At 62.8% G+C, this 25,195-nt stretch overlaps 1 protein-coding gene across 1 annotated transcript; it reads left to right on the plus strand.

Moving 5' to 3' along the window:
- Positions 1 to 7,850: 7,850 nt before the first annotated feature.
- Positions 7,851 to 24,507, plus strand: NGFR (nerve growth factor receptor). The gene is made up of 6 exons (XM_059488945.1): positions 7,851 to 7,892; positions 11,475 to 11,619; positions 16,491 to 16,850; positions 19,601 to 19,841; positions 20,262 to 20,422; positions 21,014 to 24,507. Exons 1-6 carry the CDS (start codon positions 7,851 to 7,853, stop codon positions 21,313 to 21,315), a joined length of 1,251 nt encoding a protein of 416 aa, XP_059344928.1. The 3' UTR covers positions 21,316 to 24,507.
- The last annotated feature ends 688 nt before the right edge of the window (positions 24,508 to 25,195 follow it).

A 25,195-nucleotide genomic window follows, 5' to 3' on the forward strand; every position in this document is an offset into this window, starting at 1 on the left:
GCAGGGAGGGGCCGGGGGGTCACAGATAACGGGGGTTACAGATAACGGGGGGGTCACAGATAACAGGGGTCACAGATATCGGGGGTTGCAGATAACGGGGGGGTTACAGATAATGGAGTCACAGATATGGGGGGTCACAGATAACAGGGGTCACGGACATTGGGGGGGGTCACAGATAACGGGGGGGTCACAGATAATGGGGGTTACAGATAACGGGGGTTACAGATAACAGGGGGGTCACAGATAATGGGGTCACAGATATCGGGGGTTACAGATAACGGGGGTTACAGATAACAGGGGGGTCACAGATAATGGGGTCACAGATAACGGGAGGTTACAGACAATGGAGTCACAGATATTGGGGGTCACAGATAACAGGGGTCACGGACATTGCGGGGGTTACAGATAACGGGGTCACAGATATTTGGGGTCACAGATATCGAGGGTAACAGACATTGGGGGTCACAGATAACGGGAGTGACAGACACTGGGGGGACCAGAGATAACGGGGGTGACAGACATGGGGGTCACAGATAACAGGGGACACGGACATTGGGGGGGGGGGGGGGTTCACAGATATAGAGATCACAGATGATGGGGGTGTCCCAGACTTTGGGGGTCCCAGACTTTGGGGCTCACAGATATCGGGCGGTTACAGATAATGGGAGTCACAGATATCGGGGTCACAAATAACAGGGCTCACGGACATTAGGGGTGTCCCAGACTTTGGGGCTCACAGATATCGGGGGTCACTCCTGGCGGGCTCCCACCCCCTGTTTCCCCCCATCCCCACCACAGCCTCCTCCTCCAGCAGCCGGCCCGTGCTGCCTGCGGGGTTTCTGTGTCCCGGGGGGGCTTTGCCCGCCCCAGCCCTGTCTGAGCCCCCCCGGCGCTTCCATTTCTCGGGCCCTTCCCGTGCCAAATGCGCCCGCAGCGCTCCCCAGGCGTCACTTCCCGCATGGCTCCGTCCCAGCGCTGCCATTCCCCGGCACCGGGAGCCTCCCGGGCGGCCCCGCTCCGGTTCCGGGGCGCGGTAATTGCCGGCCATTGATCCCCCAAATCCCCCCTGACTCCCATTAGGGTGGGAGGGGGCGGGATGGATCCAGGCGCGCTCGGAGAATCGAGGGGGGGAAAGGTGAAAAAGCGATTTTGGGGCGCAGGGAGGGCTCCATGGGGGTAAGGTTTGTGTCCCCCAAAATCTGCCCTTGGCTGCAGGAAAAGCCTCGGGAAAACCTCCGGTCGCCTGGAGGGGATCGAGCCCCGCACCCGAACTGTCCCCGGGGAAAGGCAGCCCCCGACATTTTCTTTTTTTTAACGTTTTTTTTGGAAGGAGCTGTGGCATTCCCAGCCCTTGGAGCACCGGGCGCGGGTTTTGCCCGGGAGGCAAAAATTCCTTTTTGAGCCCCATTGGGAAATCCTGGCTGGGGGATGCGGGGGAGCCCCCGCGCTGCCCCCGAGCCCTGGGCGGGGATGGAGCCGCCGCTGCTGCACCGGGAACGGTCCCGGGCACCAGGAACGGTCCCCGGCACCGGGAACGGTCCCCGGCACCGGGAACGGTCCCCGGCAGCTCCCGGTCCCTCCCTGGCTGCACGGAGCCCGGAGCCGCTGGGTCGGTAATGACGATTGATAAACCATTGGTAACGATTGATAAAATCAGCTCCGGCTCCTGCCCAGCGCCCAGAACCTCCCCAGGGAGGGTGAGAGCCCCAAATCCGGGCTGACCTCCCTGAACGAGCCCACCCAGCCCCTTCCCGGCCCCCTGCCCTCATCCCCGGCTGCTGAGGGGGATCCGAGCCCCCGGAGCAGCCCCGAGGAGCGGGAACCGGGGAAATTCCAGCCCAGACTTCCAGGAAGGCTCCGGGTTCCTCCCGAGCCGGCGCGGGATGGATGAGCAGGGAGGGTGAATGAAGGAGCACGATCCGATCTGGGTCAGCCGGGCAGGGCAGGACCGGCCCGGAGCATCCCCGGAGCATCCCGGGAGCATCCCCGGAGCATCCCCGGAGCATCCCCGGAGCACCCCCGGAGCACCCCCGGAGCATCCCCGGAGCACCCCCGGTGCCGAGAGGGAGCCGCGGTCCCGGAGCCGGCTGCAGATGGGCAGGGAAGGGAGACAGCCAGCGCTGCCGCTCGGGGCCATAAATTACCCGGCAGGTTTCCTAATGGGACCCTGATTTATCTGCTGCCTCTGTCTGGACTAATTGAGTTCATTCCGCCCGGTGATTCATGCCGTGGAAATGGGTTCCAGGGCAAATGGGACCTCGAGAGGCTGCAGTAAAATCCCCGGCGCTGGCGGCCTGGGAGCGGGGGTGCTTTAGGAGCGGCTTTAGGGGCGGCTTTAGGAGCGGGGGATCCGCAGGGCAGCGCCCCCGGCCCGTCCGTCACTGCCAGGGCGCGGCTCGGGTCTCACCGGGGCTGCCGGGAGGGCCCGGGGCCGAAACCGGGCAGGGAGAGACCCCCGGAGCCCACTGGGATGGAGAATCTGGGGGTCACAGCCCACGGAAGGGAAGCAGGGTCTGACCTGGATTATCCTGGGTGGGGAGGGACAGGGAGAGGGGAAAACTCGGGAAAGAACAGAGGGGGAATGGGGATGGATGGATGGATGGATGGATGGATGGATGGATGGATGGATGGATGGAGGATGGATGATGGATGATGGATGGATGGAGGATGGATGGATGATGGATGGATGGATGGATGGATGGATGGATGGATGGATGGATGGATGATGGATGGATGGATGGATGGATGATGGATGGATGGATGATGGATGAATGATGGATGGATGGATGGATGGATGGATGATGGATGGATGGATGGATGATGGATGATGGATGGATGGATGGATGGATGATGGATGGATGGATGGATGGATGGATGGATGGATGATGGATGGATGGATGGATGATGGATGATGGATGGATGGATGGATGGATGATGGATGATGGATGATGGATGGATGGATGATGGATGGATGGATGATGGATGATGGATGATGGATGATGGATGGATGGATGATGGATGGATGGATGGATGGATGGATGGATGGATGGATGGATGATGGATCCATGGATGGATGATGGATGGATGGATGGATGGATGGATGGATGGATGGATGATGGATGGATGATGGATGGATGGATAATGGATACATGGATGGATGGATGGATGGATCCACGGATGGATGGATGATGGATGGATGGATCCATGGATCAGAGGGCAGTCCATGGCATTGGGAGAGGATCCCATGGGGCTGACAGACAATTCCATGGGGCAGGCAGAGCCTCCCAGCCCATCACGGGACCTCTCCATGTCCCCACAGCTCCGTGCACACCCTGAGGGCTCTCAGGGATCCATCTCCCCACAAATCCAGCGCTGGGATCCCTCTCTGAACCCCCCAGACAGCCCCGGGTGCTCCAGGAGCCTCTCCCCTCTCCGCGCTGGATCCGCTGCCCCCTGGGCACGTTCCCCGTCGCTGTCACGTCCCGGCCCTCATTAAATCCCTCCCTCACGCCAGGATAAAATTGCTTTTACCCAATTTCCTCCCGGCTGTTTGCTGGCTCGGAGAATTCCAGCGGGCCCGCCCCAATCCGATTATCCCGGCCCGATCGATGCCGGCTCCCGACCCTTGGCAAAGTCTCACCCGCCCCTCCCGCGGCCCTTCCCGCACCGAGAATCCCCCCGGAGCTGCCCCGGCCCGCCGCGACAGCGGGAATTAAAATAAACCCGGTAATTGGGGGGAGGGAAGCGGCGGGGCCGGGGCGCCGCTCCCGCAGATGCTCGCGGCTCATTTGCATAAGTAATGAAGGCAGCAATTAAGTTTCCTCATCAGGGCTGGGGAAAGAGCTCCCTCCTCCTGCGGCGGGCACTGCTGGGAAGGGGCTCTGGAGAGGCGAAATTCCCACCCGGAGGCGAAATTCCCACCTCCACTTCCACGGGGGAAACTGAGGCACGGCTGAGCCAGCAGCTGGAATTGAAATTGCCCAGAAATCCACTGGATCTGCCCTGGGCTGCACAGTGGGATTGGAGGGTTTGTTTTAGGGCCCTTCCTGAGGGAATATTCAATCCTATTCTATTCTATTCTATTCTATTCTATTCTATTCCATTCCATTTATCTGTTCTATTTATCTCTATTTTATTTCTAATTCACCTCTATTTTATTTCTATTTTATTTCTTTTTTTCCTATTTTCTATTCCTATTTACATTCCTAATATAAATTTCTATCTTTTTCCCGATTAAAAATTATTTCTATTTTTTTCTATTTTATTTCTAATTTTTCCTATTTTATTTCTTTTTTTTTTTTTTTTTTTTTTTTTTTTTTTTTTGCCTATTGAATTTCTATTTCGTCTCTATTTAATTTCTGCTCCCTCCTCTTCATCCCCCTTCCATTCCTCCTTTATCTCGTTCTCCTCCAGCCGAGCTCTGAGTCAATTAAAACCAATCCCCACCCCCAAACGAGAGACAAACGCAGCGAAAAGCGCAGCCCTGAGCCAAGGAAAATAAAAAATCTCCTCTTGGCCGGCTCATCCCCGCTGACACTCGTTCGTTTCCTCCGGGCAGCGAAATTCCTGATCCAGCAGCAGCGGCAGCCCCGGGATCAATGGGCTCCCAAAGCAGCGCCGGCCCCCCAGGGACGGATCAATCACTGATAACGATCGATAACGCTGCTGGGCGTGGTCCTGTCCTCCCTCCGCGCCCGTTCCCCGTTCCCGGGCTTTTCTCCCCGGGGTTTTGGGAGCTGCCCGGCCCTGCTTTCTCTCCGGGCTTTGTTTTTCCCAGCCCGGCCCGGCTCTCGCCTTATAAGGGCCCGAGGATCCATCCCGAGCCCCCGGCTGCCGGCAGGGTGATGGATGGGCTGGGGAACGCGGGGAGAACGGGAAAAGGGAACGGGGAGGGAGGAATTGCAGGCCTGGAAATCAGGGAGGGAAACGCAGGGACAGGGGGGACACCCCGAGGGGATGGCAGCGGGTTTGGGGGCGTCTGGGGACAGCTGGGTCGCTCCTGTCCTGGGGCTTTTGGGGTGCTTGGAGATTTGGGGGCACATCCCAGCCCCAGTGGGAGCTCGGGAGGCCCTGGGCAGCACCAGGGGGGACAATGCTGTGTCCCCCATGTCCCCCGTGTCCCCTGTGTCCCCTGAGTCCCCCATCCCAATGGGAATTCACCTTCCCTGCTCCACCCACACCAGAATCGCCCCATCCCTGTAGGAACAGAACAGCTGGGCCCCATTTCCATGGGATAACAACTCCAACTCCAGGGGAATCGCAGCCCCATTTCCATGGGACAACTGAGCCCATTTCTATGGGAATCACAACCCAATTTCCACGGAATCACAGCCCCAAATTCCTACAAGAATCACAGCCCCATTTCCATGGGACAACTGACCCCATCCCTGTAGGAATCACAGCCCCACCCTAATGGGAAAATCTCCCCTTGGAACTGATTTCCCAGAGCACTCCCCACTTTCCCCAGGCTGCATCCAGGGCAGGGATGGGATGGGATGGGATCAATGGGATGGGATGGGATCAGTGGGATGGGGCAGACCTGGTTGGGCTCTTCCAGAGCTGGGGAATTTTCTGGGATGGTTCCCAGGCTGGCACCGGGCACAGGGGTGGCAGGAATGGGGCTCGGGGACGGCAGGCCGTGACCTCGGTGTCCCCAGCACGGGAGGAGGAGGAGGAGGAGGAGGAGAAGGAGGAGGAGGGGGGATTTATGCAAGGGCCTGAGCAGAACATCTGGATTTGCCACTTGCTGCGGTAAATTAATTGTGGGATCCCGCGGCTGCTCCCGGGAATGTCCCCAGGGATGGTGGCCCTTGTCCCCTGCAAGTGCTGTCACTGTCTGCTCCGGGAATGTCCCCAGGGATGGTGGCCCTTGTCCCCTGCAAGTCACCCCTTCCCATCCCGCTGGGGCTGCGGTGCCAGCGATGATCCCATAAAAACCCGTTAAAACGCTGGGATTATGGCTGGCATCCCAAACAGACCCTGGGTGAGCATCCCAAAAAACCCAGGTGGGCATCCCAACCAATCCCAGGTGGGCACCCCAAGCAAACACTGGGTGACCATCCCAGAATAACCCAGGTGGGCACCCCAACCAAATCCTGAGTGGGCATCCCCAAAAAACCCGGGTGGGCACCTCAATCCCAGGTGGGCACCCCAAGCAAACCCTGGGTGACCATCCCAGAATAACCCAGGTGGGCATCCCAACCAAACCCAGGTGGGCATCCCCAACCAAAGCCTGGGTGGGCATCCCAACCAAACCCAGGTGGGCATCCCAACCAAACCCTGGGTGGGCATCCCAGAATAACCCAGGTGGGCATCCCAATCCCGGGTGGGCACGGCAGCCCCGGGTGGGCACGGCGGCCCCGGGCAGCTCCAGCCCGGTCCCACCTGGCCCCAGCGTGGCGTTCCTGGCTGTGAACTCGGCTCCATGTGGCTCGCAGATGTTCCGCCCGTGACGGAGAACAAACGGCAGCCTTGGCTCGGCTTGAATCGCGCGGAGGAGCTGCGAGAGAGGGAATTGAGAGGGAACTGAGAGAGGGAACTGAGAGAGGAAACTGAGAGAGGGAATTGAGAGGGAACTGAGAGAGGGAATTGAGAGGGAATTCCGAGCAGCCCTTCCCGGGCCGAGCCGGGAGCAGCCGGCCCCGAGCTCCTCAGAGGCTCCAGATTTGGCTTTTCCAGCAGAAATCCAGCGGGACCTGGGGCTGCAGGGCTGGGAACCGCCGGGTTTTGGGAGCCCCAGCAGCACCTGCAGAGCCCGGAGCGGGCAGGAAACACCTGGAGCTGGACGGACGCGAGGCCAAATCCGCTGGGCCGTGGCCACAGGAGCCACAGGAGCCACCCTGGGGCAGTGCCAGCGGGTCAGAGCCGCTCCCAGTGGCACCAGTGACCCCCTGGCATTGATGGGTGACCCCGCAGAGCCGTGCCAGGGGTGACACGGCGCTGTGGGATGGCATTTCAGAGCAGGGACAGGGTGACATAGAGCTGTGGGACAGGGAACCAGCCCTGGCATCTCAGAGCCGTGCCAGGGGTGACATAGAGCTGTGGGACAGGGAACCAGCCCTGGCATTTCAGAGCCGGGACAGGGAACCAGCCCTGGCATTTCAGGACAAAGGAGGTGGCACTTGGGGACCTTTCAGGGTCCAGACGGGGTTTCTTTGCTGCGGAGGGCAGAAATACAAAGATTTAATTCAGCCCCCGCCCGTGTCCCCCCCTGGGGCCTCTCGGTGTCACCCGCAGGGCTGGGACAGGCCTGGGGTGTCCCCACGGTGGGGACGTTGTCCCTTGTCCCTTGTCCCTTGTCCCTTGTCCCTTGTCCCTTGTCCCTCGTCCCTTGTCGCCTGCGGCTGGAGCAGGGCTGGTGCCCCCCACCCCGGTGCCATCAGCGACCCCTCCCCGCTGGGGACACAAGGACCGGGACAGACGGACGGACGGACGGACAGACGGACCGACAGACGGGGAGAGGCGGGGATGGAGAGGGGCTGAAGGACGGACAGACAGCGCGGGAGGAAAAGCGATGGAGGGGCTGAAGGGCTCGGGGCGAGCGCACCCCAAAAGCGCTCGGGGCCGGGGGCACCGGAGGGTGTCGGGGGGTCCCGGGGGGGCTCTCGGAGGCTCCGGGGGCTCTCGGGCTTTGTGTGGCGGCGGCGGCGGAGGGTGCGGGCTCGGCCGCTCCGTGATGCTCCGGGGGCGGGGATGGTGATGATGATGATGATGAGGAGGAGGAGGAGGGGAGGGACTCGCAGCCTTTTCTGGCCCCGCCGCGGCGGAGAGCGGCAGAGCTCGGGCAGCCCGGCCGCGCTCCGCTCCGCTCCGCTCCGCTCCGGGGGTGGCACCGGCGCCGCTGCCCCGCCATGGCCGGGCTCCTGCCGCTGCTGCTGCTGCTGCTGCGGGCGGTGAGTGCGGGAGCGGCGCCCGGGGAGCCCCCGAGCCCCGCGGGGAGGGGATGGAGCGTCCCGGCGGCACCGGAGCGGCACCGGAGGCTCCGGGGCACGGGGAGTCCCCGCGGCGGCACCGGGCGGGGAAGGGATGGAGGGGCCCGGGGGCTTCACGCGGGGAGTTCGGGGGGTCCCGGGGTCTTCACGCGGGGGGTTCGGGGGTCCCGGGATGGGAGCCCCGCGGGTGAGGAATGGGGACACCCCGAGCGGGGCTGGCGAGTGCCGGGGGCACCGGAGAGAGCCGGGCAGAGCTCTTGGGGTGCGGAGGGGAGCTGGGTGGGGATGGGGGTCCCGCAGCCCCTCCGGTGCCGCTGTCCCGGCTCTGGCTCTGCAAAGGGTGACGGAGCCCCAGGCGAGGGCAGCGGGGACAGAACCCCCCCAGCACCTCCATCGCCGCCCCCCGCGCACCCCCAAACCTCTCCCGGACTTTCCCGGCTCCGATCTGCCCCGGAGCTCGGGCTCAGCCCCTTCTGCCCCCGGCAGAGCCCTCGCTGTGTGTTCCAGACAAAAAACTTCAGGGCAGGGCAGGGGGGCAGCAGAGAGGGGAGAGGGGCCGGGGGGGTCCAGACCCGCAGCCGGGGCAGGATCGGGGCTGTCTGGGGGCCAGGATTTGCCGGGGGTCCCAGGGGGGCTCTCAGGCAGCCGGACACCCCTCGGGCAGGGTATTAAAGGCGGAGTTCAGGGCTGCGGAGCGGAGCGGGGCTGGCACGGCCCCTTTACCCTTCCTTCCCCCGTCACCCCCTCGGCATCGGGGTGCCCAAAATCGGAGCTGTCCCGGCCGGATGGATCCCAACCATTCCCCGCCCCGGGCATCGCCCTCCGCGTCCCCCGGCCGCTGCGGATCTCCCCGAATCGCCACTGCCCTGTCCGGGGTCACCTCCGGGGCTGGCTCTGCCCCGCGGGGCTGCGAGTGTCGGGGGGACAACGGGGACCCGGCTGTGCGCCCCCAGCCGTGCCCGCACCCCGGGACCCCCCGGGACCCCCCGGGACCCCGCGCCCCCCGCTCGGTACCTCCCAGGTCCAGCCGGAGCCGCGGGGCTCGGACGCGGCTCCCGCAGCTGCCCAAAGTTCGGGAATCGCTGCGAGCGGGGATCTGGGAGCCGGGATTTGGGATTTGGCCTCTCCCAGAGCGGGCTCGGCCAAGAGAGGCAGAGCCGGCTCGGATCTCGGATCTCGGCTCCAGCTGGAGCATCCCCTGCCCCGCGCGGCCGCTCCAGAGCTCCCCAGTCCCGCTCGCAGCGGCTCCGTCCTCACCCACAGCGCCTGCCCGGCCTGCAGCCCCCCCGAGCCGCCTCCAGACGCCGTTCGCAGCTTCCAGAGGTGCCGCCCGCGCCCTCCGGGCCGGGCCAGCTGTCCGGATGCTTTATGGCGTTCATTCCGCGCCTTTGTCACCGCCGGCCGCGCTCACGGCGCGGCGTTTCCGCGGCCTAACGCGGCCCGGGTGCCCCTGGCCAGGCTCGGGGGGGCGCGGAGCCCCCAGCCCCGAAGGGAACCCCCGGAACGAGGGGCCCGCGGCACCTGGAGCGGGGAATCGCCTCTAACGCGGAGCGCAGGGAGCGTGGGTGGGGGCGCGGGGATGGAGGGGACAGGTGGCCTTGGAGAGGGACCGGGTGGGCCTGGAATGGGACCGGGTGGCCCGGCCAGGCCCGTCCCAAGGGAGCAGCTCGCAGCTGTGGGGGAGATGGGAGATCTGGGATTCGGGGGAAAGATTTGGGATCGGGGGAAATTCTGGGATTGGAGGTAGATCTGGGATCAGGGGAAGGTCTGGGATCATGGGATGCTCGGGGATCGGGGGAAGCTCTGGGGTTTTTGGGTGCTCTGGGATCTCTGGAAGCTTCGGGACCACCCAGATGCTCTGGGATCGGGGAAAGCTGTGAGATCTCTGGGATCGTGGGATGCTCTGGGGTTGAGGAAAACTCTGGGATCAGGGGATGCTCTGGGATCAGGGGATGCTCTGACATCCCTGGAACCTCTGGGATCCCTGGAACCGTGGGATGCTCTGGGATCCCTGGGATCGTGGGATGCTCTGGGTGCCCCATGGCCCAGCCCCATCACCACTCACACCCAGCCCCATTCCCGGCCCTGCAATCACATCCCAGGGATCTCCGAGCTGCCCCGGAGGAGCTCGGGATGGGCCGTGCCCAGCGTGGCCCCAAAACCCCCAAATGTGCCCCACACGTGTGGGCGCTGCCTCACCCCAAACCATTCCCAGGGGACATTTGGGGCGCTGGGAGGGTTCCCCATATTCCAGTCCCTCCTGCTTGCCCGGAGTTGGAAAAGGAACTGGGAAAAGGGGGTGGAAAAGTGTTCTGGAGAAAGGGTTTGGAGAAAGGGGGTGAGAAAAGGGGCTGGGAAAAAGATCTGGGAAAGGGGCTGGGGAAAGGGGTTGGAAAAAGGATCTGGGAAAAGGGGCTGGAAATAGAGCCTGGGAAAAGGGGCTAGAAAAGGATCTGGGAAAATGTTCTGGGAAAGGAAAAAGGGGCTGGGAAAAGGAGTTGGGAAAATGATCTGGGGAAATGTGCTGGGAAAGGGGCTGGGAAGAGGGTTTGGAAAAGGGGGCTGGGAAAAGGATCTGGGAAAATGATCCGGAAAAATGGCCTGGGAAAATTATCTGGGAAAATGTTCTGGGAAAAGGGTCTGGAAAAGGGTTCTGGAGAAGGGCTCTGGAAGAAGGCGCTGCCAGGGCGGGCTGGCGGGGAGGGGGAGCGGGAGCGGCCGCCTCGCAGCGCGGGGTAATTGGAGCACTTTGTCATTCAGCTGCCTGCAATTGGCGCTCCATTGTCTCGGCCCCGCCGGATGCGGAGCCCCGAGCGCCGCTGCGAGCGCGGGGACGCGGCCAAGGCGCTGCCGAGGCCGCCAGACGCTCCCGCGGGGCTCTCCCCCCGTGCCAGCATCGGCCGGGGCTCGCTGGGTGGGGGCAGAGGGGCCTGGCAGGGCTGGGACCGGCTGTGGGACGGGGCTCCTGCACCCCACGGGGGGTTCGGGGGGCAGCTCGGCCCTGCCCGGGCTGCAGAGCCCCGAGGGGTGCTGGTGGCGTTCAGGTGTGGTGCCAGGCCGCACCTGTCAGGTTGTACCTGCGGGGACACCCGGTGTCACCAGGCGGGGAGGGGAGGTCGCCCAGGCTCCTGCTGCTCCCTCGGTTCCCCGTTTCTGCCCCGTCTCCCAGCGGGTTTTGGGGGGCAGAGGAGCCCCCCAGACCCTCCATGGGGCAGGGATTCCTCCTCTCCTCTGCCGTTCCCAGGCTGGGGAGGGCTGAGCCCCCCGAATGGCTCAGTGCCCTTAGGGGAGGTGGCTGAGGGAGGGACAGGGACAAACAGCGGCCACACCACCCCAAAACCCCCCGGGGACCCTCCCGGCTCCCGCCAGCACAGATCTCAGCAGGGCCCTTCCCGAGGAGTGAATTTTGCCTGGAAAAGCGCTCTTCTCCCCCAAATCAGCATTCCCCAGAGTGGGGTGTCCCCAGAGCGCCCACCTCACATCTGGGAGGTGACAGAGGTGACAGGGGTGACAGAGGTGACCTCTGGGCTCTGCTCTTCGCAGGGCCCCTGGGCCGGCGCCTCCAAGGACGATTGTGCCTCCAGGCTGTTCACGTTGGGCGGGGAGTGCTGCCGCCTCTGCAACGTGGGCGAGGGCGTGGTGCAGCCCTGCGGGGTCAACCAGACGGTGTGCGAGCCCTGCCTGGACAGTGAGTACCCCAAACACCCCCCAAAGTGTCACAGTGTCCCCTGCTCACACCCCTGTGCTGACAGTGAGTACCCCAAACACCCCCCAAAGTGCCACAGTGTCCCCTGCTCACACCCCTGTGCTGACAGTGAGTACCCAAACACCCCCCAAAGTGTCACAGTGTCCCCGTGTCACACCCCTATGCTGACAGTGAGTACCCAAACACCCCCCAAAGTGCCACAGTGTCCCCGTGTCACACCCCTATGCTGACAGTGAGTACCCAAACACCCCCCAAAGTGCCACAGTGTCCCCGTGTCACACCCCTAAGCTGACAGTGAGTACCCAAACACCCCCCAAAGTGTCACAGTGTCCCCATGTCACACCCCTGTGCTGACAGTGAGTACCCCAAACACCCCCCAAAGTGTCACACTGTCCCCATGTCACACCCCTGTGCTGAGCCAGGTGGGGCTTGGGGTGGATTCTGGGGAAAGGATGGGTTAAAATGGGGGATTCTTCCCCAAAGTGGGAGTTTGGGGTGTGGGCAGCACTGTCAGGTACAGGGGGGGTTGTTGGGGGGTGCTCAGGGGGTTTGGGATGAGGATGGAGCAGACAGGAGGCAGAGGAGGCTGGAGGAACAGAGCCAGGGCAGGGCTAAAAATACCTCAGCGTCCTGAGAAATCGATGGACGGCTCTGCTTCCCTGAGCCCAGCCGGGAAACGGGGCTGGATCCCTCCTGGACGGGGGGACGGACCCCAGAGAGGGATGGATCCCAACGGTGATGGTTCCCACCAAGGGAAAAGCTCCTCCCCACCCTCAGCTCTTCCCTGAGAGGGATTTTGGGGTGTGGAGGGAAGGAAACCTGCAAATCCTGCACCTGTCCCTTGTGGGGATGGGGAGAGGAGCCCTGTGGGCCTGGAACCCCCTGGATCCCCCGTTTAACACCTGGATCCCCCTGAATGCCCCCGGATCATGCTGGATCCTGGTGAACACACCCAGATCCCCCTGCATCCCCCTAGATTCCCCCTGGATCCCCCCGGACACGTTTGGATCCCTGTGGATCCCACTGGACATGTTTGGATCCCCCTGAATCCTGGTGAACACACCCAGATCCCCCTGCATCCCCCTAGATTCCCCCTGGATCCCCCCGGACATGTTTGGATCCCCCTGGACACGTTTGGATCCCTGTGGATCCCACTGGGCATGTTTGGATCCCCCTGAATCCTGGTGAACACACCCAGATCCCCCTGGATCCCCCCGGATCCCCCCGGATCCCCCGGATGCCGCTGCCTCGGGCCGGGCAGGCGGAGGCAGCCCCGCTGCTGGCACGGCCTCCAGACTGCGCCCCAGGAATGTGGGCACGGCCCAGGGCCGAGGGTCCCCACCTGCACCCGGGGCTGCCTCCTCCGAGCACTCCCTTGGCCGCGCTCCCGACCCTCGGGGGGAATCGTTCCGGAAAAATCCTCTGCAAAAAGCCCGGCCTTGCCAGAGCCCGGGGGGGCTGCCAGAAACACCCCAAAAAGGGGGAACAGCTCTAATTCCCCCTTTTCCCCCATCCCAGCCCTGCCAAAGGCCAGGGGGCTGCCAGAAACACCCCAAAAGGGGGGGGATTGCTCTGATTCCCCTTTTTCCCCCCATCCCAACACCCCAGAGCCCGGGGGGCTGCCAGAAGCACCCCAAAGTGGGGAGGAATTGCTCTAATTCCCCCCCATCGCAGCCCCCCAGAGCCCGGGGGCTGCTCATGATTTATTTATCCCGCAGCCTCCGGGGGAAGGGAGGGAGGGAGGGAGGGAGGGCCGGGGGCTCGGCCCCGTTCGCTGCGGGGCTGTAATTGCTCAGCTCAGATCCCCTCGGCTGCCGCTGCAAATGTGCCCACTCAGCCGAAAGCCTTTCCTGGCCACTTCCCCGCTCTAATGGCGCCCATCAATAATTCAGCATAATGCGAGGCATGAGCCCGGGTTAATGGGAGCCGCGTGTGCCGCCCCGGGGCTGCTCCGGCGCTGCTGCTCGGGCACGGGGCTGGGGCTGCGAGGGGCTGGAAACGACAGGGACAGCGGAGATGTGGCGGCCACGACCCCGGGAGTGGCCGAGGATGGGCTTGGGAGCAGCCCGGGATAGCGAGGATGGGTTTGGGAACAGCCCGGGATAACGAGGATGGGTTTGGGAACAGCCCGGGATAGCGAGGATGGGTTTGGGAACAGCCTGGGATAGCGAGGATGGGTTTGGGAGCAGCCCGGGATAGCGAGGATGGGTTTGGGAACAGCCCGGGATAGCATGGATGGGTTTGGGAATAGCCTGGGATAACGAGGATGGGTTTGGGAACAGCCTGGGATAACGAGGATGGGTTTGGGCACAGCCCGGGATAACGAGGATGGGTTTGGGCACAGCCCGGGATAACGAGGATGGGTTTGGGCACAGCCCGGGATAGCGAGGATGGGTTTGGGCACAGCCCGGGATAACGAGGATGGGTTTGGGCACAGCCCGGGATAGCGAGGATGGGTTTGGGCACAGCCTGGGATAACGAGGATGGGCTTGGGAGCAGCCCGGGATAACGAGGATGGGCTTGGGAGCAGCCCGGGATAACGAGGATGGGCTTGGGAGCAGCCCGGGATAACGAGGATGGGTTTGGGAACAGCCCGGGATAACGAGGATGGGTTTGGGAACAGCCCGGGATAACGAGGATGGGCTTGGGAGCAGCCCGGGATAGCGAGGATGGGTTTGGGCACAGCCCGGGATAACGAGGATGGGTTTGGGCACAGCCCGGGATAGCAAGGATGGGTTTGGGCACAGCCCGGGATAACGAGGATGGGTTTGGGCACAGCCTGGGATAGCGAGGATGGGTTTGGGAGTGGCCCGGGAGAGCAGGAGGTGTCCCGGTCCAGGAAATCGGGGGGTTTGGGGTCCCTCCTGACCCAAACCATCCCGGATTTTGTGGCTCAGCATCCTCTGCAGGTCCAGGGAAAGCCTCAAGGCAGGGGCAGGACGCCCAGCACGGGCACAGGGTGAGGAGGGAAGGTGTTGGGGATGGGGAAAATCCACTGCTGAGGGTGGGTGGAACCTCCATCACTCCCATCCCGCCCACTCCCTGGGATCTGGGGCTTCATCCCCCTCCGGAGCAGCCCGAAATTCCTGTCCTGAGCGGCTCGGTGTTCCCCGGGAAGCTGCTGGCAGCAGGAATCATTCCCAGCACCATCCCTGGGGCTGAGCAGGGGTCGCAGGGATCCCCAGCCCCTTTTCCACCCCTGGAATTTCCCCGGGCTGGGCCGGGAGCTCCGGAGGGAGCGGGGGCAGCGTCAGCAGCAGCTGCGCCCTCCAGGCCGGGCTCCGCCGCCTCTTCCGGGGCTAAAAATATCCCCGAGCTCCTCCGGGAGCGGGCACGGCTCGGAACGGGCATCGATTTCCCCCGCAGCGCGTCCTGCGGGCTGAAACCGGAGCGCAGGAGCCGCGGGGTCAGGCACAGTCAGCGCTGCCACCGGGGACAGCGGGGACAGAGGGGACAGCGGGACCCCCGGGACCCCGGCAGGATGTGCGGGGAAAGCGACGGGGTGTGAGGGCAGGGGATGGCCCCGGGGGTCAGAACGGGAATAAAATGGGGAATTAGCGCGGGGATGTGAGCAGAGAGCGCTGGGATGGACAATGGGGGCAGAGCAGCCAGGATGGGACCCGGGGGAATGGGGATGAGGAGGGGGGAATGGGGATGAGGAAGGGGAAATGGGGATGAGGAGGGGGGAATGGGGATTGAGGAGGGGGGAATGAGGATGAGGAAGAGGGAATGGGGATTGAGGAGGTGGGAATGGGGATGAGGAGGGGGGAATGGGGATGAGGAAGGGGGAATGGGGATGAGGAGGGGGGAATGGGGATGAGGAGGGGGGAATGGGGATGAGGAAGAGGGAATGGGGATGAGGAGGGGGAAATGAGGATGAGGAAGAGGGAATGGGGATTGAGGAGGGGGGAATGAGGATGAGGAGGGGGGAATGGGGATTGAGGATGGAATGGGGATGAGGAGGGGGGAATGGGGATGAGGAGGGGGGATGGGGATGAGGAAGAGGGAATGAGGATGAGGAGGGGGGAATGGGGATGAGGAGGGGGGAATGAGGATGAGGAGGGGGGAATGGGAATGAGGAGGGGGGAATGGGGATTGAGGAGGGGGGAATGGTGCAGATGTCAATGGGAAGCTGAGCCTGGAACGATGCTCCAAACTGGGAGTTGCAGAGGAATTGGGATGAGGAGGCGGGAATGGGATGAGGAGGCGGGAATGGGGAGAGAAATTCAGCCTGGAAGGATGCTCCAAACTGGGAATTGCTGGGGAACGGGGAAGGTGTGAATGGGCTGATGAGGAGGGAATGGGGAGGATGTTACTGGGAAGATGAACCTGCAATGATGCTCCAAACTGGGAATTGCAGAAGAATGGGATGAGGAGGTGGGAAGGGTGCAGAAGTCAATGGGAACGGGAGCCTGGAGTGTGCTGGAGCTGGGAATTGTGGTGGGAAGGGAGAAGGTGTTAATGGGAATTTGCGTCTGGAAGGATTCCAAACTGGGAATTGCAGAGGAATGGGGAGGATGTTACTGGGAAGCTGAGCCTGGAAGGAGGATCCAAACTGGGAATTACAGGGAAATGGGCGAGATGTGAATGGGATGAGGAGAGAGGAATTTGGAGGATGTTACTGGGAAGCTGAGCCCGGAATGAGGCTCCAAACTGGGAATTGCTGGGGAATGGGGGAGATGTGAATGGGATGAGGAGCCTGGGAGATGAGGAGCTGGGAATTTCTGTGGGAATGGGGAAGGCATCGACGGGAAGCTGAGCCTGGGGGGAGCACAGAGACCCCTCTCACCCTAACCCCAGAGGGAAACGAAGGAAAGCAGAAGCAGAGCTTTGATCCCCCGCGTCCCCATCAGGCGTCACCTTCTCGGACACGGCGAGCGCCACGGAGCCGTGCAAGCCGTGCACGCAGTGCGAGGGGCTGCAGAGCATGTCGGCGCCCTGCGTGGAGACCGACGACGCCGTGTGCCGCTGCGCCTACGGCTACTTCCAGGACGAGAGCAGCGGCGGCTGCCGCGAGTGCCGCGTCTGCGAGGTCGGCTTCGGGCTCATGTTCCCCTGCAAGGACTCGCAGGACACCGTGTGCGAGGAGTGCCCCGAGGGCACCTTCTCCAGCGAGGCCAACTTCGTGGACCCCTGCCTGCCCTGCACCACCTGCGAGGACAACGAGGTGCTGGTGCGCGAGTGCACGGCCGTGGCGGACGCCGAGTGCAGGGGTAAGAGTGTGTCAATGGTGTGTGCCATTGTCACGGCTCCGGTGCCACCGCTGGGACGTGCCCGGTGTGTGCCATTGTCACTGCTCTGGTGCCACCGCTGGGACGTGCCCGGTGTGTGCCATTGTCACGGCTCCGGTGCCACCGCTGGGACGTTCACGGTGTGTGCCATTGTCACGGCTCCGGTGCCACCGCTGGGACGTTCACGGTGTGTGCCATTGTCATGGCTCTGGTGCCACTGCTGGGACGTGCCCGGTGTGTGCCATTGTCACTGCTCTGGTGCCACTGCTGGGACGTTCACGGTGTGTGCCATTGTCACGGCTCCGGTGCCACTGCTGGGACATTCACGGTGTGTGCCATTGTCACTGCTCTGGTGCCACTGCTGGGACGTGCCCGGTGTGTGCCATTGTCATGGCTCCGGTGCCACTGCTGGGACGTTCACGGTGTGTGCCATTGTCACTGCTGGGACGTGCCCGGTGTGTGCCAATGGTGGGTGCCATTGTCACTGCTCTTCCCGATGTGGCTGTGTCATTGTCACCGCTCTGCTGTGGAGTAAGAGCCGTGCCCGGTGTGGCTGTGTCATTGTCACCGCTCTGCCGCCACCGCTGGGATGTGCCCGGTGTGTGCCATTGTCACAGCTCTGCTGCCACTCCAGGGACGTTCTCGGTGTGGCTGTGCCATTGTCACAGCTCTGCTGCCACTCCAGGGACATTCTCGGTGTGGCTGTGCCATTGTCACAGCTCTGCTGCCACTCCAGGGACATTCTCGGTGTGGCTGTGCCATTGTCACAGCTCTGCTGCCACTCCAGGGACATTCTCGGTGTGGCTGTGCCATTGTCATCACTCTGCTGCCACTCCAGGGACATTCTCGGTGTGGCTGTGCCATTGTCATCACTCTGCTGCCACTCCAGGGACATTCTCGGTGTGGCTGCTGAGGTGTGGCTGGACCTGGGTTTGGGGAACTGTGCTGGGATCTGGCAGTGCTGGGCAAGGGAAAGGAGCTGGCGCTGTGTGTCTGTCCCCCTGTCCCCACTGGCATCCCAAACACAGCTCCAGCCCCACGGGAAAGGGGAAAAAAGGGGAACAAAAGGGGCAGAGCAGAAGTCAGAGCTGTGCTGAGCTCCTGGAGGAAGTGGGGCTGCTCCAGATGGAGATGCTCCCACCAGGGCTGCTCCCCCCGGGGCTCCTGGCCAGCCCCAGCCGCTCTCCCGGGCGGGCACGGCGTCACTCGGTGCCCCGAGCGTGGCACCACCAAAGCAGAAAGCTTTTCTTTCTTTGTCCCGGCCGCCGCCGAGCCGGGCTGAGGGGCAGCTCCGCCCAAGGGTCGAGTAAATGGAGCCACAAGTCAGGGACACAGCGGTGGCTTTGTCTGCTGTGGGCCCGGGACGGGGTTCCAAAGGGCAGCGGGGGCTGGGACACGGCAGGACAGGATGGGACAGGGCAGGATGGCACCGGGACAGGGAAGGACAGGCCAGGATGGCACCGGGACAGGACAGGATGGGACAGGATGGGACAGGGACACAGCCAGGCAGGATGGCACCAGGACAGGGAAGGACAGGCCAGGATGGCACCGGGACAGGGCAGGGCAGGATGGGACAGGGACACAGCCGGGCAGGATGGCACCGGGACAGGGAAGGACAGGCCAGGATGGCACCGGGACAGGACAGGGCAGGATGGGACAGGGACAGGGCAGGATGGCACCGGGACAGGGCAGGATGGGACAGGGACACAGCCGGGCAGGATGGGACAGGATGGGACAGGGACACAGCTGGGCAGGATGGCACCAGGACAGGGAAGGACAGGGCAGGACGGCACCGGGACAGGACAGGGCAGGATGGCACCAACCCCCCTGTGATGGCGACAGTGACACCACTGAAGCCCCAGGGCTGGCGGGGCACAATTCCAACATGGCACAATCCCAGCTCAGTACAATCTCAGCTCAGTCCTGACCCCAGCCCAGCACAATCCCAGCCTGGCACAATCCCAGTTTGTCACAATCCCAGCTCAGTCCTGATCCCAGCGTGGCACAATCCCAGTTTGTCGTAATCTCAGCCTGGCACAATCCCAGAGGGCTGGCAGGGGCCGGCAAGGGGGTGGCGGGGCGAGGTCCCAGCTCCTGGCACAATTCCCACCTCAGTCTCGCTCTGGGATGGGCTGGGGGACGCGGCCTGGCCCTGGCACCGGAGCGGGCACAGGGAATTCGGGATGGGACGGGATCAGATGGGATCGCGTGGGATGGGGCACCCACGTGTGTCCCCGGGACAAGCCCAGACGGCCCCGCGGCTCCCGGGACACGCCCGGGTGTGGCAGGATCGGGGTCACGCCCGGGCGGAGCCGCAGGGGCCGGGAAAGGAGCAAAGCCAGGCCCTGGAGCTGTGGGAGCGGCTCCGTGTGGGGCGTGGGCACCTGGGCTGCCCCAGGGCGGGTATGGGGACACCTGGGCTGCCCCAGGGTGGGTTTGGGGACACCGGGGGGCACCTGGGCTGCCCCAGGGCGGGTCTGGGGACACCTGGGGCAGTTTCCTGGCCTCAGGGAGGGTTTGGGGACACCTGGGGGGGTTTCTCTGCCTCAGGGAGGGTTTGGGGACACCTGGGGGGGTGTCTCTGCCCCAGGGCGGTTTTGGGGTCAGCTGGGGCGGCTCCCCTGGGTTTGGGGGCCAGCAGCAGGAGCTGTGCCCCGAGGGACAGCGCTGACACAGCCACGGCCACCCCCGGCTCATCCTGACCCCCGTTTCCCTTCCCTCCGCCCCGCCAGGGCTCCACCCTCGCTGGACCACGCCGGCCCCGTCCCTGGGGGGCTCTGAGAGCCCCGAGGCCACCGGGGAGCCGCCGAGCACCGAGGGCGGGCCCAGCACGGCGGCCGACGCGGCCACCACGGTCGTGGGCAGCTCGCAGCCCGTGCTCACCCACGGCACCAGCGACAACCTCATCCCCGTCTACTGCTCCATCCTGGCCGCCGTGGTGGTGGGGCTGGTGGCCTACATCGCCTTCAAGAGGTACCGGGACAGGGATTTGGGGAGGGGGGAACTGTGGGACCCCTGCTCCGGATGTGCCACAGCCACAGCTGCCACCACCGAGGGCACCGGGATGGGCACATTTCCAAAACTGTGTGAGGGGTGAGGAGGGAGGTGGCAGCAGGGTGGGGGACACACTGCACCCCTGTCCCTGTCTGTGTCCCTGTCCCTGTCCTTGTCTCCTTGTCTGTGTTCCCGTTCCTGTCCCTGTTCCCTGTCCCTGTCCCGGCACCAAGACAGGAACCAGAAAATGGGACAAACCCCAGAAAATGTGACAAGTCCCAGGGAAGGGGACAAAGCCCAGACAATGGGACAAACCCCAGAAAATGGGACAAACCCCAGGGAAGGGGACGAAGCCCTGCCACACCCGGGGATGTCACCCGTGCGCCGCTGTCCCCGCAGGTGGAACAGCTGCAAGCAGAACAAGCAAGGCGCCAACAACCGCCCGGTGAACCAGACGCCGTCCCCCGAGGGCGAGAAGCTGCACAGCGACAGCGGCATCTCCGTGGACAGCCAGAGCCTGCACGAGCAGCAGCCGCCCGGGCAGGGCACCCAGGGGCCAGGTGCGGCTGCTGGGGTGGGCACGGGGCACCCAGGGGTGGGCACGGGGCACCCAGGGGCCAGGTGGGGCTGCTGGGGTGGGCACGGGGCACCCAGGGGTGGGCACGGGGCACCCAGGGGCCAGGTGGGGCAGCTAGGGCACCCAGGGGTGGGCGGGGACAATCTGGGATGGGTGGGGACACCGGGGCGAGCAGGGGCACCTAAGGATGGTCAGGGACAATCTGGGAAGGACAGGGACACCCTGGGATGGACAGGGATGTCCTGGGGATGGATGGGGACAATCTGGGATGGGCAAGGAGGATGGACAGGGGATGGACAGGAAGGATGGGCAGAGACACCCAGGGAAGGGCAGGGAGGACGGGCACAGACACCCTGGGATGGACAGGGACAATCTGGGATGGGCAGGGACACTCAGGTAAGGACAGGGACACCCAGGGAAGGGCAGGGAGGACGGGCACAGACACCCTGGGATGGACAGGGACAATCTGGGATGGGCAGGGACACTCAGGTAAGGACAGGGACACCCAGGTAAGGGCAGGGAGGACGGGCACACCCCGGGCAGGCTCTCAGACCGTTCCCCCTCTCTCCAGCAGCTCCCAAGGCGGACGGCAGCCCCTACTCAGCGCTGCCGGCCAGCAAGCAGGAGGAGGTGGAGAAGCTGCTGGGCAGCTCGGCCGAGGACACGTGGCGGCAGCTGGCGGGGGAGCTGGGCTACAAGGAGGAGCTGATCGAGTCCTTCACGCGCGAGGAGGCGCCGGCGCGGGCGCTGCTGGCGCACTGGGCCGGCCGCGAGTCGGCCACGCTGGACGCGCTCCTGGCCGCCCTGCGCCGCCTGCAGCGCGGCGACATCGCCGACAGCCTGGCCAGCGACTCCACCGCCACCTCCCCGGTGTGAGGGCCGGCCCGGGGGGGGCTGAGCCCGCCCGGGGCCGGGGGGAGGCGCCGGGGTCGCCCCCGAGCAGCTCCCGGTGCCCTGATGGTGTTGGGGGGCTCAGCCCCGCCTTGGTGTCGAATCCCGGCGCCGGGGGGACGCGGTGGGGTCACCCCAAGCAGGTCCCGGTACTGGCGCTGGCCCCTGATGGTGTTGGAGGGGCTCAGGCCCACCCTGATCGCAAATCCTGGCTGCAGGATGGACGGACAGATGGACAGACGGACACGGAGAGACCGCCGTGCTCTCAGCCCTCGCCTCCCCTCTCCTCCCTTCCAGCTCCTTCTCTCCCCGAGGCTCCTCTTTCTCCTGTACCCCTGCAGCGCCCCGAAATCCGGCTGCTTTCACCCCAAAACGGGGGAAGGACAGGGCTGGGGTGCCCCAGAGCCGCTGCCCTGGGATTTGGGGGTTCAGAGGCGCTGGGGGAGCGGACCTGGCTCCCTACACTGTGAAATTTGGGGTGCAGCTGCCCACAGCTCTGCAGGGACTTGGGGGAGCAGCCGGGACCACCCTGGACACTGAGGAACAGATTTTGGGGTGCCACGATCCCCCCGTGGGGGCTGCAGGGGACACCGAGGGGACACCGAGGAGACACCAAGAGGACACTGAGGAGACACTGAGGGGACACTGAAGGTGGAAAGCGCTGACCAAGTGCCTGCCCCACGGGGACACCCTCAGGGCTCCGCTCGTCCCTCCTGCCCTGTCCCCGTGTCCCCAAGCTGCAGGGACCACCGAGGCCACCCTGCCACCACTGCACTGTCCCCAGGCTGGGCCAGGCCACCACTGCACTGTCCCTGAGCTGGGCCAGGCCACCCTGCCGCCACTGCACTGTCCCCACCCCGCTGAAAGGGCTCCTGCTGTGCCAGCACTGTGAAGGGCTCGGCAATGTCCCTCTGCCCCCAGGGTGACATTCGGGGAGGTGACATCACTCCAAGGACATTTTGGGGGTGTTTTGGCCCCAGCTGGGTGAGCTGGAGCTGCCGCTGGCCTGGGGAATGTCCCTTGAGCTGCCACCACCCTCAGGATGTCCCCTGGGCTGTCGCTGGCCTGAAGATGTCCCCTCAGTGGCCACCGGTCCAGGGAGTGTCCCCTGAGATGCCACCAAGCTTCTGGCAACGTCCCCAGAGCCAGGTGTGGGCACCGCCCCGAGCCAGGTGTGGCCGTCCCTCCCCTCTGGATTCATCCCAAAATTCCTCCCTGAAGGCAAAATGGGATTTTCCCAGAATGGGATTTTTCCCAGAACGGGATTTTTCCCAGAACGGGAATTTTCCCAGAACGGGAATTTTCCCAGAATGGGATTTTCCCTGAACGGGAATTTTCCCAGAACGGGATTTTTCCCTGAATGGAATTTTCCCAGAATGGGATTTTCCCAGAATGGAATTTTTCCAGAACGGGAATTTTCCCAGAATGTGAATTTTCCCTGAACGGAATTTTCCCAGAATGGGATTTTCCCAGAATGGAATTTTCCCAGAATGGGATTTTTCCAGAATGGAATTTTTCCAGAATGGGATTTTTCCCAGAACGGGATTTTTCCCAGAACGGGATTTTTGGGCTCTCCCAGAGGAGAGATCTGTAAATAGGATTTGGTTTTTGACCCAGCGCTCGGTGTCACCCCCTTGGGGACAGCCCTGTCCCCTCCCCAGTTCCAACTGGGAATTCCCATCCCAACCCTTTGCCCCCCCCTCGTTTCTGGCCTTAAAGACTCCACGGGGAGGCCCCAAAATCCCCCAGCAGAGCTTGGAGTCTCCAGGGCTGGAGCGGCTTCCATGGGATTCCAGATCCTCCAGAACCTTCTGGAAATTTCCCTCCCATTGTGCCCTGGGTGATGGAGAACCCAGGTCGGGATTTGGGGGATTCCGGCACCCAGATCCAGAAAATTCTGGAAATTTCCTTGCATTCTGGTGGTGGAGAACCAGGCTGGGATTTGAGGGATTCCAGCACTCAGATCCCCAGAATTTTCTGGAAATTTCCCTCCCATTGCATTCTGGATGATGGAGAACCAGGCTGGGATCTGGCAGGTTCCAGCATCCAGATCCTCCGGAACCTTCTGGAAATTTCCTTGCATTCTGGTGATGGAAAACCCAGGTTGGGATTTGGGGGATTCCAGCACCCAGATCCCCTGGAATCTTCTGGAAATTTCCCTCCCATTGTTCTCTGGGTGATGGAGAACCAGGCTGGGATTTGGGGGATTCCATCCAAGATCCTTTGGGAAGAGCCTCCCCTGCCTGGATGGGTTGAAAATCCCAAATCCAAGTCCCAAACTCCTCCCACCACCCAAATCCAAGGAAATTTGCCCCAAATTTCCAACCCCCAGCTCCTGCCAGACCGAGCCACAAAACGGGATGGATTTGGGATGGGTTCGGGGTGAATTTGGGGAATGGATTTGGGATTCATCTGGAATGGATTTGGGATGAATTTGGGGGACGAGTTTGGGACGGATTTGGGATGGATTTAGGGGATCCATTTGGGATTAGTCCGGAATGGATTTGGGATGGATTCAGGATGGATGTGGGGTGAATTTAGGACTCAGGATTTGGCATGAATTTTGGATTAATTTGGGGTGGATTAGGCATGAATTTTGCATGAACTCGGGATGGATTTTGGGTGAATTTGGCATCAATTTGGGATGGATTTGAGATGAGTTTTTGGATTAATTCAGGATGGACTTGAGATGAATTTTGGATTATTTTGGGATGAATTCCATCGCTGGCCACCTTCAGGTAGCTCCCATTGCTGTGGGATTTTTGGAAAGCGACCCCAGGACAAGCTGAGGGCGCCAAACCCAAACTGAATTTCCTGGCACAGCCAGCCCAGCCCAGCCTCTCCCGCTGGGAATTCTGTTCCTCAGGACATCCCCACCTCACCCTCAGGTTTTCATAGCCATGGGAAGGGTTTTCAGCACCCCCGAATCTCAAAAATCAGATTTTCAGCGCCGAGGGAAGGGGGACAAACTCAGCATCCAAAGAGGAGCCGGGGGCTGCCTCAAACCACCCTGAGCTGCCGGGGGGGAAAATGGAAATAAAACTCCAAAAACACCAAAAACAACCCCAAAGCCAGGGAGGGCAACCCAAGCCAAAGCCAGAGCTCGTTTCGTGTCGTACCAAGCGCGTGTGTTGCTCCACTCCCCACTCTGTAATTCCAGGGCCGATTTCGTAGGAATAGAAGGATTTGGGGGGGTCTGGGGGGTCTGGGGGCAGCATGAGCCCGGGGGGATGCACGGGGGAGGCCCAGGGGGGTGGAATGTGTCCGTGTGTATCCTTGGGATGCCAATAAAGAGCATCGTTGTCGTTGTCCCGCTCATTTCTTCCTGATCTCCCAAAAAAACCCCAAAAAAACCTGGGAATCCAGGACGGGGAAAAGCCCTCGGCACCTTCCTGAGGGGATTTTCACCATTTCCCATTCTGGTCCCAAATCCCTGAGTTCCCAGAGCGGGAAAAGCAGGAAATGAGCTGGGCTTCGTGTGTGGGACGGGGGACAGCAGATTTATGGGGAGAGAGGAGAAGAGAAAAAAAAAAAAAAAAAAAAGGGAAAATTTGGAATAAATCTGGGAAGGGGCCTGATGTTCTCGTGGGCTGGGGGAAATCCCTGGAAAAGCTCCTTCCCCTTTTTAATGGGGCTCTGGGGAGGGCCAGGGCTGCTGAGCCCCACATCTGAACCCCACATCTGCTGCCAGGGGGGGACAGGGCCGGATCCCCGCTGGATCCACCGGGAAAAATCCCAAACCCGAACCCTGGGAAAATGCAGCAATGGCTGGGAAAAAACGGGAAAAATTCCAAATTAAACTCAGCAGAGGAGCTTTTCATTCAAACCCCCCATGGGGAGCTGAGAGCTTCCTTTGGAGTGCGAA

The sequence above is a fragment of the Ammospiza nelsoni genome, chromosome 26, assembly GCF_027579445.1.
Source record: "Ammospiza nelsoni isolate bAmmNel1 chromosome 26, bAmmNel1.pri, whole genome shotgun sequence".
In the NCBI taxonomy this organism is placed as follows: Eukaryota; Metazoa; Chordata; class Aves; order Passeriformes; family Passerellidae; genus Ammospiza; species Ammospiza nelsoni.